At 47.8% G+C, this 15,703-nt stretch overlaps 1 protein-coding gene across 5 annotated transcripts in view; it reads left to right on the top strand.

Annotated features, from left to right (window-relative positions):
* Positions 1-15,703, top strand: part of Gpr156 (G protein-coupled receptor 156) — a 119,399-nt gene that overhangs the window by 88,135 nt on the left and 15,561 nt on the right. For 4 of the 5 annotated variants that reach the window (XM_045148348.1, XM_045148345.1, XM_045148346.1 and 1 more), the window contains exons 6-8: positions 4,546-4,671; positions 6,467-6,562; positions 12,863-13,099. In XM_045148348.1, the coding sequence (XP_045004283.1) occupies positions 4,546-4,671; positions 6,467-6,562; positions 12,863-13,099 (459 nt within the window). The remainder of the gene's footprint in view (positions 1-4,545; positions 4,672-6,466; positions 6,563-12,862; positions 13,100-15,703) is intronic. The other variant, XM_045148349.1, reaches the window with a different exon arrangement.

Here is a 15,703-nt window from a genome sequence, read left to right on the forward strand (position 1 = left end):
ATATTTTTTTAAAAATAATAATAATAGAAAAATGATAAAAATAAAATAGTTTAACTGGGCTGGAGAGATTGCTCAGCGGTTAACACGCTTGCCTGCAAAGCCAGGTTCGATTCCCCAGTACCCATGTAAAGCCAGATGCACAAGGTGCACATGCGTCTGGAGCTCATATGCAGCAGATGGAGGCCCTGGCGCGCCCATTCTATCTGCCTCTCTCTCTTTCTCAAATAAATAACTCAATAGCTTAACTACTGTACAGAATTTCAGTACACATGGCTGTGTTCCATTTCCTATCTTTGAGCCCTGCCTTTGTCAACACTTTTCTCTTTACTTATTTAAATATTTTATTTTTTTAATTTATTTATTTAAGAGTGACAGACACAGAGAGAAAGACAGATAGAGGGAGAGAGAGAGAATGGGCGCGCCAGGGCTTCCAGCCTCTGCAAACGAACTCCAGACGCGTGCGCCCCCTTGTGCATCTGGCTAACGTGGGACCTGGGGAACCAAGCCTCGAACCGGGGTCCTTAGGCTTCACAGGCAAGCGCTTAACCGCTAAACCATCTCTCCAGCCCTCTTTACTTATTTAAACCAATCTTTACACAGTGTTTGCACATGTATACACTATAGGTTGAGCCTGTTCTCTCTCATACTCTCTACCTCCGTTTTCTCCTCACCCCGCTCCCATACGGTATTTCATTTTGTCAGCTCCCCCCAATATGATTGCCCAGACTTCAAAGACCATCAGTTACTTTGGCTGGAGGCTCTGAACAGGCCTAATGTATCATTCTGTCAGACTGCTTCTCTAGAATGGGGAATTTTTTTTCTTTTTTAGCAAACACTATTGAAGTGACGATCACTGTGAATACTTAGCAAAACTTGGTCGTAAACTGGGCTTGGTGGCATATGCCTTTAATCCCAGCAATCAAGAGGCAGAGAGAGGTAGGAGGATCACTGTGAGTTTGAGGCCACCCTGAGACTACATAGTGAATTCCAGGTTAGCTGGACTAGAGTGAGATCCTACCTTAAAAACACACACACGGGCTGGAGAGATGGCTTAGCAGTTAAGCGCTTGCCTGTGAAGCTTAAGGACCCCGGTTCGAGGCTCGGTTCCCCAGGTCCCATGTTAGCCAGATGCACAAGGGGGTGCACGCGTCTGGAGTTCGTTTGCAGTGGCTGGAAGCCCTGGCGCACCCTTTCTCAATCTCTCTCTGTCTCTTTCTCTCTCTCTGTCAGTCTCAAATAAATTAATAAAAAATGAACAAAAAAAATTAAAACACACACACACACAAAAAAAAAAAAAAACTTGGTTGTGTGTAAATGCAAAAGATTGCTCAAAAGAACAACTGGGCTGGAGATACGGTTTAGCAGTTAAGGCACTTGTCTGCAAAGCCTAAGGAACCATGTTCGACTCTCCAGATCCCACCATAAGCCAGGTGCACAAGGTGACGCAAGCACACAGGTCACCCGTTCGCACAAAGTGGTGCACGTGTCTAGAGTCTGATTGCAATGGCTGAGGCCCTGGAATGCCCATATTCATTCTGTTTCTCTCTTTCTCTCTCTCTCTCTGCATGCAAATAAGGAAATTTGTGTGTGTGTGTGTGTGTGTGTGTGTGTGTGTGTGTGTGTGTGTGTTTTCAAGGTAGGGTCTCACTCTAGCCCAGGATGACCTGGAATTCACTACGTAGTCTCAGGGTGGCCTTGAACTCACGGCGATCCTCCTACCTCTGCCTCCCGAGTGCTGGGAAAGGCATGCACCACCAAGCCCGGCACAATCACCTATTTTTGTAACTTAGATTTTTTTTGTTTGTTTGATTTGGTTTTTATTTTTTCAAGGTAGGGTCTCACTGTACCCAGGTTGACTTGGAACTCACTCTGTAGTCCCAAGGTGGGCTAGAACTCACAGCTCTCTTCCTACCTCTGCCTCCCGAGTGCTGGGAGTGAATCACCCTCAGCTTTTACTTTTTTTTTTTGGTTTGTTTGTTTGTTTTTTGTTGTTGTTTTTGTTTTTCGAGGTAGAGTCTCACTCTAGCTCTGGCTGACCTGGAATTCACTATGTAGTCTCAGGGTGGCCTCCAGCTCACAGTGATCCTCCTACCTCTGCCTCCCGAGTGCTGGGATTAAAGGCATGCGCCACCACGCCCGGCTTGTTTTGGTTTTTAATTATTGACTTCTTTCTTTCTTTTTTTTTTTTATATGAATGGTACCAATGATTTTGGCACCATTTGTTGAAAAGGTTGTTCTTTTTTTTTTTTAATTTTTATTTATTTATTTGAGAGCGACAGACACAGAGAGAAAGACAGATAGAGGGAGAGAGAGAGAATGGGCGCGCCAGGGCTTCCAGCCTCTGCAAACGAACTCCAGACGCGTGCGCCCCCTTGTGCATCTGGCTAACGTGGGACCTGGGGAACCGAGCCTCGAACCGGGGTCCTTAGGCTTCACAGGCAAGCGCTTAACCACTAAGCCATCTCTCCAGCCGGAAAAGGTTGTTCTTTCTGCACTATTTTTGCTTCGTTATTAGAAGCCAGCCTCCATAGTTGAGGAATTCTCTTCTTGACACTCCAGCCTGTCTCACTGCTGTGGGTTTCGATTTTCTTGACACCAGCACTGTATTACCTTGATCTCCATAGTATTATATTATACCCTAAAACTGGGCTGTGTTAGTTCTCCGACTATTTTCTTTTCTTTCAGTGTTGTTTTGGCTGATCTGGGTATTTTGAGTTTTCATGGGAGCTTTTGAATTGGTTTGTTAGTCTGCACAGAAATCCTGCTGGGGTTATGATTGGAATTGTGCTAAATCTATAGACATAAATTGTTGAGAATTTATTTCATAACAATGTTGTCTTTTGATTCATGAGCACAGTATATTTTTCATTTATTTAGAGTCTTTTTATTTCAGCAACATTTTTTTGTATTTTTCAAGATAGGTCTGTCACATATTTTATCAGATTTATAAATATGTGTCTTTTTTCACTGGTTGGTGGGAGTTCTGATGTCTTCTTGACTTTTCCTCCTCTGCACCTAGTGTGGCTTTTTTCACGGGTTGCTTTGAAGTGTTTCCTTTGAGTGGGCTTGATCAGATAATGGATTTATCTTTCTCTTATCTTTCTCATAGGACTCCATGCCTTCAGATCCATATTTATGCCCCAATCCATGAATGTTGTACAGTATTCCTCACCTGAGCCTTCATCATAATGTGTATTTGTTGTTTAGCATTTCATCTTGTTGCAACACACACCCTTTCTTAATTTTTATGGTCATAAATGTAACATTTTAGGGGGCTAGGAAGATGGTTCCGTGGTTAAAGCCATTTGCTTGCAAAAACCTGGCCCCGGTTCAGTTCCCCAGGACCCATATAAAGCCAGATGCACAAAGTGGTACATGTGTCTGGAGTTTGTTTGCAGTGGCAAGAGACCCTGGCCCACCCATTCATTTTCATTCTCTCTATCTCTTTCTCTCTCTCCCTTCTCTCAAGTGAACTAAATCTTTTTATATTTTTTAATATTAATATTAATACTTAATTTATTTAAAAAGAAACAAAGAAGCCGGGCGTGGTGGCGCACACCTTTAATCCCAGCACTTGGGAGGCAGAGGTAGGAGGATCACCGTGAGTTCGAGGCCACCCTGAGACTCCATAGTGAATTCCAGGTCAGCCTGGGCTAGAGTGAGACCCTACCTCAAAAAACCAAAAAAAAAGAAAGAAAGAAAGAAAGAAACAAAGAGACAGGGATAGAGATAATTGGTGCACCAGGATCTCCTGCCATTGCAAACGAACTCCAGACACACAAAGTTTTACATGTGTGTGGCTCTACATAGGTACTGTAGAATTAAACTCAGCTCATCAGGCTTTGCAAGCAAGGGCCTTTAACCACTGAGCCAATTCCCTGGCCCTAAATAAAAATATAGTTAAAGTAACATTTTCTTCACATTCCATCAAATTGTTCATATTTAGAAAGAAGATGTTTAGTAATTTCTCTTGTATTCATCCCCATCTCTCAATCTCATGCTTTAAGATAATGGCTAAGTCTTATGATAAAGCCTCCACATTTCTCCACATGCTTATAGAAACACACCCAGAAATAATAGTACATGATGAGGCCCCCTTGACTTCCATATCAGAAAAGGTAGCGTATGAAAAGTTAAGCAAATAGAAATGCTGAATGGTGGTAATAATGGCAAGTATTGTGTCACTGTTTGGTGTGTTTTCTCTCTGTTGGCTGCTTTTGAAGTAGCCTGTGAGGGCTGTCCCTAGATCAGAGCACATGACAAAATCTAGTGCCTGGGTCATACAGCCAGCAAGGGGATTATTTTTTTAATTTATTTGAGAGAGAGAATGGGCACACCAGGGCCTTCAGCCACTGCAAACGAACCCCAGACGTGTGCGCCCCCTTGTGCCTATGTGTGACATTGCACGCTTGCATCACTGTGCGTCTGGCATACATGGGACCTGGAGATTCGAACATGAGTTCTTAGGTTTCACGGGCAAGCACCTTCACCGCTAAGCTACCTCTCCAGCCCCAAGGGGATGTTTTAACCTTGCCTCTTTTGCAGATTATTAAAGACCTGCAGTTGCTGGGGTTGGTGGCTGCCCTGGTGGTGGCCGATGTGATCCTGCTTGTGACCTGGGTGTTGACTGATCCCATCCAGTGCCTCCAGATCCTCGGGGTCAGCATGACGGTGAGGGTCCTATCCCTGGAGAACCCCATTCCTGATCTTGGTTAGCCTCTCTGGTACGTAGGGTCGTTCTCATAGCAGCATCCACTGAGTGGCCACCTGTCATCAAGAAGGAGGGCGAGGAGCAGATGCCACCATGAGTACCCTGCCCTTTGTCCGCTCCTTGTGCCCCTGGATCTTGTCATGGGCATCCCCTGAGATGCCAACACACTGGAATATGTCTGACAGGTCTTTCTGCTTCCACATGATTAATGATGCGAGGAAATGTCCAGCCATGGAGAACTGCTTTCCCTTGACAGTTGAGAGGGAGGGTAATATTTTGACGTGGTCTTTTATTTTTTTTAAATTAATTTATTTATTTGAGAGCGACAGACACAGAGAGAAAGACAGGTAGAGGGAGAGAGAGAGAATGGGCGCGCCAGGGCTTCCAGCCTCTGCAAACGAACTCCAGACGCGTGCGCCCCCTTGTGCATCTGGCTAACGTGGGACCTGGGGAACCGAGCCTCGAACCAGGGTCCTTAGGCTTCACAGGCAAGCGCTTAACCACTAAGCCGTCTCTCCAGCCCTTGACGTGGTCTTTGAAATCAGTCAAGCTGCTTCAGGTCTCAGCTCCACCAGGCTCATGGGCTATGTGTCCGTAGGAAGACTGCTATCAGCCCCTCTCAGTCTCTTTCCCAGACAGGAAGGTAAGGTAGAGATGACGATACTATGAATCTCACTGGAAGGTGATGACAGTTAGGAGAAACAATTCAGGTGAAGGTCTGAGGACCACAGCAGGATCATGACATTACCAGAGACGACGTGTGAGAATTCTGCTCTCTTGCCGAGCGTGGTGACGCACGCCTTTCATCCCAGCACTAGGGAGGCAGAGGCAGGAGGATCACTGTGAGTTTGAGGCCAGCCTGAGACACCATAGTAAATTCCAGGTCAGTCTGGGCTGGAGCCAAGACCCTACTTAAAAAAAAAAAAAAAAAAAAAACCTTAAAAAAAAAAGAATTCTGGGGCTGGAGAGGTGGCTTAGCGGTTAAGCGCTTGCCTGTGAAGCCTAAGGACCCCAGTTCGAGGCTCGACTCCCCAGGACCCACGTTAGCCAGATGCACAAGGGGGCGCACGCGTCTGGGGTTTGTTTGCAGAGGCTGGAAGCCCTGGCGCGCCCATTCTCTCTCTCTCCCTCTATCTGTCTTTCTCTCTGTGTCTGTCGCTCTCAAATAAATAAATAAAAAGTTAAAAAAAAAATGATATCCCCCACTTGACTGTTGGGGTTTTAAAATTAAAAAAAAAGAATTCTGCTCTTTATAAATAATGGCCCATGATGGGAAAAAATTACTGTGCTAGCAAAACACAGGCCAAAGGAGGGGTGAGGGTTCACCCTGTTGCCATGGAGCATCCATGAGCCCGCCCACCTTCACCTTTCCCACCAGCTCCCAATTACACTCACTTAGGTTCAAGTGGAGTCATCTACACATCCTTCCATTTTTTCAGTTTTTGTTTTGCTTTGTTTTATTTTTTGTTGTTGTTTTGTTTTCTGAGGCAGGGTTTCACTCTAGCCCAGGCTGACCTGGAATTCACTCTGTAGTCTCAGGCTGGCCTCGAACTCATGGCGATCCTCCTACCTCTGCCTCCCGAGTGCTGGGATTAAAGGCGTGCACCACCGTGCCCGGCCATTCTTCCATTTCTACTTACTGGCAGGGAGATTAGGTGCCATAAAGGGGTTCACACTCCAAGAATTCCACAGACATCTGCTTTGTGATCCTGGTAAATGTGGGGACCCTCGGTCCTAACCCTGTGTCCCTCCTAGGTGACAGGAAGAGACGTGTCCTGTTCGTTGACCAACACACACTTCTGTGCTTCACGGTACTCCGATGTCTGGATTGCTCTGGTGTTGGGCTGCAAGGTTGGTATCTCCTGGGGAAACAGCCTGTCACCAACAAAATGGTTAATAAAAGGGAAATAAGAGGACTGTTCATTAATAAGGTTGTTGTCATTATGAACATTGGGGTTTTTTGTTTGTTTTCTTGTTTTTTTGAGGTAGGGTCTCACTCTAGCCCAGGCTGACCTGGAATTCACTATGTAGTCTCAGGGTGGCCTTGAACTCACGGCTTATGGGCATTTTTTAAAATTTTTTGTTTATTTTTATTTATTTATTTGAGAGCGACAGAGAGAAAGAGGCAGAGAGAGATAGAGAGAGAATGGGCATGCCAGGGCTATCAGCCATTGCAAACAAATTCCAAACGCATGCGCCCCCTTGTGCATCTGGCTAACATGGGTCCTGGGGAAACAAGCCTCGAACCGGGGTCCTTAGGCTTCACAGGCAAGCGCTTAACTCTCCAGTCCCTATGGGCATTTTGTTTAAAGACAAGGACTTGCTACCTCATGACTTATGCTACCCTTGGACCTGAGGCAGTTCTGCTGCCTCAGCCTCCCAAGTACTGGGATTACAGGAATGTTCCATCACCCCTGGCTTCATGGTCTGGTTTTCAAATTGATTCGGCAATACCTCTTCTTTCTGCTGCTTTTTTAATTTTTGAGGCAGTGTTTCACCATAGCCCAGGCTGGCCTGGAACTCACTCTGTATTCCCAGGCTAGCCTTGAACTCACAGCAATCCTCCTACCTCTGCCTCCCAAGTGCTGGGATTAAAGGCGTGCGCCACCACGCCTGGCTCATTTTTTTTCCTTTATCTAAATTCCTCTTGCAGGGAAGCTGTAGAGAAAAGAAGTATTAGCCAGGTGTGGTGGTGCACGCCTTTAATCCCAGCACTTGGGAGGCAGAGGTAGGAGGATTGCTGTGAGTTCGAGGCCACCATGAGACTCCATAGTAACTTCCAGGTCAACATGGGCTAGAGTGAGAAAGAAAGAAAGAGAGAGAGAGAGGGAGGGAGGGAAGGAGGGAGGGAGGGAGGAAAGAAGGAAGGAAGGGAGGGAGGGAGGGAGGGAGGGAGGAGGAGGGAGGGAGGGAGGGAAAAATAAAGTTCTATCCAGCTTAACTAATTGTCCTAAGTCACTATGCCTCTGTCTTTATTCAGGGTCAGGGTCAAGCATCCTGCTGCCCCTCACTCACATGACTCTGGATAGTGACTCTGGAGAGAGGCAGGTCTGACTCTGAGACAGACAGCAGCATCCGTGTGTCCTTTAAGGGGGGTTCCGGCCGCCTTGAAGTATTTGCCAATATCGCCCCATCTCCCATCATGAGGCTCCAGTGTCTGTATTAGATGGGAAAGCAGCAGAGGTACAAGACACTTGTACAAGGCACAAGAGGGACAGGGAGGCTCAGAACAGAGCGTGGTTTTCTCTAAGGCGGTTTGCACTCTGGAGAGGCAGAGGACTGGCTCTGGGTAGAGGGCCAGCCTGCCTCCGTGATGGGAACTGCTCCTGACCTGGGCTGCCATTGGCTACCAAGCCTGAGAGGCCTGGGCGACTGCTGGAGGAAGAGGAGGAGTTTCTTAGCAGTAGGTCATCTTTGGGGCCAACATTACTCACCCTACCACTAGGACAGGCTTAGAGGTTGTTTTTGAGGAATGGGCAGACTGAGGCAGAGAAGTGTTGCTTTTTAACTATATATATATTATTATATTATATTATATTAAACTATATATATTATTATTATATATTATATATTATTATATTATATATATTATTATAATATATATATTACTTTGATAGAAATATATATGTATATTGTCTACTTAATATACATATTTTCTTTTCTTGGCCTTTTTGAGGTAGGGTCTCACTCTAGCCCAGGCTGACCTGGAATTCACTATGGAGTCTCAGGGTGGCCTCGAACTCACGGCGATCCTCCCAAGGGCCGGAATGATAGGTTTGAGCCATTCCGCCTGGCTTAGAACTTCCCTTGTTTTTAATGAAGACTTCGGGAAATGGATCTCTCTCATATCACAGGGTCAGGAAATGAGCTGCAGAACGTGACAGGGTGACTCCGAACCCTGGTCTGACCCCTTCCTCGCTGACGTTGACCTCCCCTAACCTCTCAGAGCCCCTGCCCTGCCCATCACCTATATACTCGTCTGACTTGCTAAGGAGTTATGTGTTTGAGCATTTTCAGCCACACCTGCCCCAAAGCAAGAGCTCAAGTCTGTCAGATCTCATTACCCTTGTTCTTCTGTATTCCCCCACCCCCAACACAGGTCTGCAGCACCCACAACCTCTCCCAGTTCCTGGGGGCCCATAGCAAGCCTTGTCCTTCCCAGCCACGGCCCCTCATCAGCATTCTCTGTGAACGACTTTCATGTATTTCCTCATCAGCCTTCTCTACGCTCCCATCTCCGCTTTAAGGGGGTTGGGAATGTAGCTGGGCATCACACAACTACTGCGCCAGATGCCCATGGGCCCTGCCAGGGAGGAGTTCCCCGAGCACAGCCCTGATCTCCATAGGAAGTTGTAGGACCCCCCCCCCCCATTCCCCACCAATCTTGTAACAGGGTGGTAGTGTTTCAGGAAAGTTCTTGAATCCCAAAGCCTAGGTTAGTGTCTAATTTTAAACAAAGAATCGAGTAAAAGAAGACTGAGAAGGATAATTATTAAGTTATCCTATTTGTTTAGAGAAGTACAGAACCAAGGGAAGGATGCCCACGTGGGTTGAGAGCCCATGTGAAGGGCCTGGAAAAACCATAGAAAGGACAGAAAAGAAAGTTGAAAGAACTCCTGCCAGGAGGAGAAGGTAAAGAAAGACCCGGTGTGGAAAGTAAGAGCTAGTGAGAGGGAGAAAATGGGCCGCACCAGGGCCTCCAGCCATTGCAAACAAACTCCAGACGCATGCGCCACCTTGCGCATCTGGCTTACGCAGGTCCTGGGGAATCCAACCTGGATCCTTAGGTTTCCCAGGCAAGTGCCTTAACTGCTAAGCCCTCTCTCTAACCCTCAAGTGTATTTATAATCTTACGGGGTTGGGCCCTACCTTTAGACTCAGGTGAGACAGAGGGACAGTGATTGGTCTGGGCTAGAGGCTGTCTCAGGAAGAGGCCAGCCATGACTCCAGATTCTGGGGTCTAAGCTTGACCAACCACAATGTCAGAATTCTAGAAAAGTAACTTTCTCCCAGGGTGGGGCTCAGGTATGGAAAAAAAAAAAAGGCCTAGGGAACTAGGAAAGAGATAAGAAGTGAGATCATCCTTTGATCTCTAGCAAGTGCAGACCTTCCTGTCTTTTTACTTCTGGGGGCCCAGTCACCCTAACTGCCTGACAAAGCTTCCTGACTCCCTCTCAGTCTGAGCCTTTCAACTGTTCCTCTTATGTCACCCTTGGCAGTGAAGGCAAATGACCTTCAAGGGTGAGGTGTGACTCCCTCAGACAGTAGTCATGGGTGCAGACTTTATTCACACCTATTTTGCAAGACTTTTAATGGAATTAAACATTTTCTTTGAATCATGTGTATTTCAAAATCACAGAATTAGCTGGACATGGTTGGTGCACGCCTTTAATCCTAGAATTCGGGAGGCAGAGTAGGAGGCTCGCCATGAGTTCGTGACCACCCTGAGACTACACAGTGAATTCCAGGTTAGCCTGGACTAGGGTGAAACCCTACCTTGAAAAAAAAATCACAAAACTAGTTTTGTTCAATTTTGATTAAAAACCATTAACTCTAATGCTCCAATAGCTGTGTGCCACCCATAGAATCAGTTACTCCAGAGTCAGGGTGGGCTGGCTCTGACTCATGTCCACTACTCAGTGAAGACTCAGGGTGATCGTTTTGGGCCCTCTGCCTCCATTAGAAGCTCCCAGAGGCATCTCCACCTCGTAGGTTCCTTCTCATACCATCACATTGCTTCAAACACCCCTAAAGCCAGGCATGGTGGCGCAGGCCTTTAATCCCAGCACTTGGGAGGCAGAGATAGGAGGATCGCCATGAGTTTGAGGCCACCCTGCGGTGAATTCCCAGTCAGCCTGGACTAGAGCGAGACCCTGCCTTGGAAAACCAACAACAACCACAAAATCATCCCCAAGATGTCCCTGCAGGTGGAGCTAACCAGGTCATGTGACTTTGGGGGCAGGGTCACTCGACGATGTCCTGTTGCTACCTGGCCTGACTGTCCTCAGTGTCCTGAACACGGTCACCATGCTGTGACATCGTTCATGACATCGTCACACTCTGGTTATAAACAGGGGCCTCTGCTTGCTTGCCTCGAATTTCCCTACCAGCCTGGGTTCCCTGAATGCTAGAACCATGACATTGCCGTGGATGTGACAAGTCTCCTGTCATCTGGGCTGGCCTCACTGTGTAGCTGAGGATGACCTTGAACTCGTGATCCTCCTGCCTCCGCCTCCTGAGGGCTGGGATTAAAGGTGCTCAGCAGCGCCACCACAGTCAGTTTTATGCACTGCCGGAGGTTGAGCCCAGGGCGCGTGGCATGCTAGGCAGGCTCTTGACCAACAGCTAGGGCCCCAGGCCCTGCTGCCCATCACTGATCAAAGCCCTGACTTCTGCGAGCGAGCAGCTCCCTCTGGGAAAAGCAACACAGTGACGCTCATTTTCTCCCTGGTACAAGTGAGAACAGATTTGTGTTTGTAAAAAGAGGAAGGAACAGGGCCCTCTGTGCCTCGTGGTGGCGGCTGGGAATGCCACAAAGCGGGGGGATGGGAAGTACAGATGAGGCATGTGCCCCACACTCCTGCGGAGGTCCCAGCCTGCCTTTGTTCTCCTTTCTCTGTCCCTCATCTCCCCCACCGCCCAGAGCCAAGCCACCTAGGAGGTCCCTTTGTGTCACATAGAGAACGGCGTCCCTTCTGGGCAGATACAGCCTTGCAGGTGCAGAGCTTGGCAAGCAGATGGTGCCTTTGAGCGCACTGAAAAGAAAAAGAAAAAGGAAAGCTCCCCCCCCGCTTTCCCCTGGCACTGCCCTGCTATGGCATACGACTGGACAAGCACAGTGGAGGAGGGCGCTTTCAGCTTCCGCGTTCCCCTCGGCCTCATGCAGCGTGAACCACGATGAACACAGAAGCCTATGCCATCCGGTAAAAGCCCTCACTGCCAGCCCAGCACCAGCTTGGACCCCCTGCCCTGCTTGGCCCTGCAGCCCTTCTGAGGGCTCCTTCACACCTACCTAAATGTGCCCCATGCTTTGCCCTAGAGGAGCTCGGATGGCTGACTCTCTGGCTTCTGATAGACTCACTGTCAGTGCAGGAAAGCAAAGTGATATTTATTAAGTAGGTATAAGAATCTCCCTCAGGCCCGGCATGGTGGTGCACGCCTTTAATCCCAGCACTCGGGAGGCAGAGGTAGGAGGATTGCCGTGAGTTCGAGGTCACGCTGGGACTATAGACTGAGTGCCAGGTCAGCTTGGGCTAGAGGGAGTCCCTACCTCAAAAAAAGCAAAAAATAAATAAGCAAATAAATAAATGTTTTAAAATGGGAGGCTGGAGAGATAATTTAGTGGTTAAGGCGCTTGCCTGCAAAGGCTGATGGATCCAGGTTCGATTCCCCAGTACCCACATAAGCCAGTTATTCAAGGTGGCACATGCATCTGGAGTTTGTTTGCAGTGGCTAGAGGCCCTGGCACACCCATTCCATCTCTCTCTTTCTCAAATATACATACATACATATAGATAGATAGATAGATAGATAGATAGATAGATAGATAGATAGATAGATAGATATAGATAGATATATATATACACACACATATATATTATCTAATTAATTAATTTAATTAATTAAATATATGTATTTAATTAAGGCAGGCGTAGTGGTGCACACCTTTAATCCCAGCACTTGGGAGGCGGAGGTAAGAGGATCACCATGAGTTTGAGGCCAGCCTGAGACTACATAGTGAATTCCAGGTCAGCCTGGGCTAGAGCGAGACCCTGCCTCGAAGAACAGATTAATGGGGGTGAAAAGAAGTGACAGAGGCGTGCACAGCTTTGAAACATCTCTATCACACCTTCCGAGGTTCAGGGTCCATTGCGGAAGAGGTGGCAGAAAGAATGCAAGAGCCAAAGGAAGGGTAGGACTCCTTACAAGGTGCTCCCCCCAGACACAAAATGGCCTGGATACCCATGACCTCGCAGTGCCTGACACTATCTACACAAGACCATCATCATAGGAGGAAAAGATCACGACATCAAAATAAAAGAGGGACTGATTGAGGGGGGAGGGGATATGATAGAGAGTGGAGTTTCGGAGCGGAAGGTGGTGAAGACGTTGGTCCTGGTTCTCAGAGCCTGTGTTCCTCTCGGCCCGCAGGGGCTGCTGCTGCTGTACGGTGCCTACCTGGCCGGGCTCACAGAGCACGTCAGCTCCCCCCCTGTGAACCAGTCCCTGACCATCATGGTGGGCGTCAACCTCCTGCTGCTTGCTGCCGGGCTGCTTTTCGTCGTCACCAGATACTTGCCCTCCTGGCCCAACCTGGTCTTTGGACTCACGTCCGGCGGCATCTTCATCTGCACAACCACCGTCAACTGCTACGTCTTCCTTCCCCAGGTGCGCCCAAGGGTGGGCTCGGCCCGGCCTCTTCATTCTGCTGGGCACCCTCCCATGCTGTTATCAGAGAGTCGGGAGGAAGGGTGGGGGGGTCCCCTCCGTCTCTCCTCAGTGCCTGGGGGAGTTCGGCCCTGCTCCCCAGTCAGCAGGCCAGAGGTGGGGGGCCTGTTCCTTTAGGGGGCCTCGCACACCCGCTTCTTGGCCGGCCTCCACTCTGCCACCCTCTTCCAAGGCTATAGGAGGACTTCTTTCAGGAATCTGGGGGAAGGGGCGGGGGCTTCCTTTCTTTGCAATTTGAAATCACACTTGCGCAGAGGAACGCATATGTAGAGCTTTACGACATGAAAGACTTTTCCTAGCTAGGTGTGGTAATGCACACCTATAATCCCCACACTTGGAGGCAGAAGCAGGAGAATTATGATCTACCTGAGGTCCTGTTTCAAAAAGACAGCCAAAATATTTGTCCTCTCTCTCTCTGTATATATATATATACATATATATATATATATATATATATATATAACTTAATTTAATTTTCTTTAAGTTTTCTTTTTTTAAAATTTTGTTTGTTTATTTATTTATTTGAGAGCAACAGACAGAGCGAGAAAGAGGCAGAGAGGGAGAGAGAGACAATGGGCACGCCAGGGTCTCCGGCCACTGCAAACGAACTCCAGACGCGTGTGCCCCCTTGTGCATCTGGCTAATGTGGATCCTGGGGAATCCAGCCTCAAACCGGGGTCCTTAGGCTTCACAGGCAAGCGATTAACCGCTAAGCCATCTCTCCAGCTCCACTTTCTCTTTCCCTCCTGCATACCTCCCTGTGCCCTTCCCTCAGGTCTTTCTCCTCCCACCTCTCCTTCAGGACCTCCATTCTGACCCCCACTGCAACTTCCTGTGACTATTAGCTACTGGCTCATTCCTGTGTTTCTCATAGAGGTTGACAATCAACTTTGAGCCATCATGGTTGGTGGACAGAAGACCCTTCACTCTTCTGGTTCACTGATTCTCAACAAAACATTCATCAAAATAAGAAAATATGACCGGGTGTGGTGGCGCACGCCTTTAATCCCAGCACTCGGGAGGCAGAGGTAGGAAGATCGCCGAGAGTTTGAGGCCACCCTGAGACTACATAATGAATTCCAGGTCAGCCTGGGCTAGAGCGAGACCCTACCTCAAAAAAAAAAAAAAAAAAAATCAAAAACAGGGCTGGAGAAATGGCTTAGCAGTTAAGGCGCTTGCCTGCAAAGCCAAGAGACCCAGATTCGATTCTCTAGGACCCACGTAAGCCAGATGCACAAGGGGCACATGCATCTGGAGTTCATTTGCAGTGGCTAGAGGACCTGGTGCGCCCATTCTCTCACTGTCTGCCTCTCTTCTATCTCTCTCTTTCTCCTTGCAAACAAATAAATAAAATTTTTAAAAATATTTTAAGAAAAACCAAATAAAGGGAAAATCTGCCACAGCAGTGTAGAGTTTAAGGATGGGTGTGGCCTCTCTGCCGGAGACTGGAGGAACTGGTGCTGAATTCTAATGCTGTAAGAACTGGATTATTGGAAGGCACTGAGAGTAGACAGTTTCTGTCTGGGATGCAGCGGAGCCAGGCTCTGAAAAACAACAGCTTCTCCTCCCTGGGATAAAGAGAAAAGGCAGCAGGCAGGGGCGTCTTGGGAAGCCTAGGACTTATGTCCTGCACCGTTCTGGCTAACCGCTTTGCCACCTCTTTTCTCCCTTGACTACCTCCACTGTAAAGGCTGGCAGAGCTAAGCATTTGCATTGCTAGCCTCCCTCATAGATAGACAGACAGACAGACAGACAGATAGCTAGAGGTGCCCCTGTAACACTGTTCGGAACACTGGAGGTTTCTGAGAAACTTACTGCTTTCCTAAGATGGAGGGAGAAAAAGGTAAGTCTTGCTAGTATATCCCTCTATCTACTTCCTGCCTTGAATATATATAATGCTTGGAGTGACGGCAGCCATCTTGTGACCAAGAAAGTGTATTTCTTTTTATTTTTCTTTCTTTTTTCTTTTTTTGGAGGTAGGGTCTCACTCTGGCCCAGGCTAACCTGGAATTCACTATGTAGTCTCAGGGTGGCCTCGAACTCACAGCGCTCCTCCTACCTCTGCCTCCGGAGTGCCGGGATCAAAGGCGTGCGCCACCACGCCTTGCTAGATTTCTTAAACTAGGAAGCTAGCTCTTCCCATGTAAGACTATAAATCCAGGAGGAGAGGATCCATGATGAAGAAAACCTGCAGGTCACAAAAAGAGAACAAATATCTGAAGGTGTGGTGAAGATGCCCTTTCTCTGAAGAAATCTGTAGAGATACCTGGCTTGGTTGTCAAAGAGCATTGCCTCTCTTTGGCCACAGAAAAACGCTCTGCAAAGATGGCCTACATAATGAAATTCAGAATAAGGACGGGAGGTGGTGTTACAATTAAAATCTCAGTCGAAGCACTACCAGATGGGCAGCTGGACATTGCAAAATACAGGAGACAGAAATGGAAGACAGTAAGAAAACGCAGCGTGGCAGTTACCTTCTCGTGGCTGGGACAAAACATCCAGCCAAAGGCAGCTCCTGATAGGAAAGGGTTTATCTGAGGCTCA

The sequence above is a fragment of the Jaculus jaculus genome, chromosome 4, assembly GCF_020740685.1.
Source record: "Jaculus jaculus isolate mJacJac1 chromosome 4, mJacJac1.mat.Y.cur, whole genome shotgun sequence".
Taxonomy (NCBI): domain Eukaryota; kingdom Metazoa; phylum Chordata; class Mammalia; order Rodentia; family Dipodidae; genus Jaculus; species Jaculus jaculus.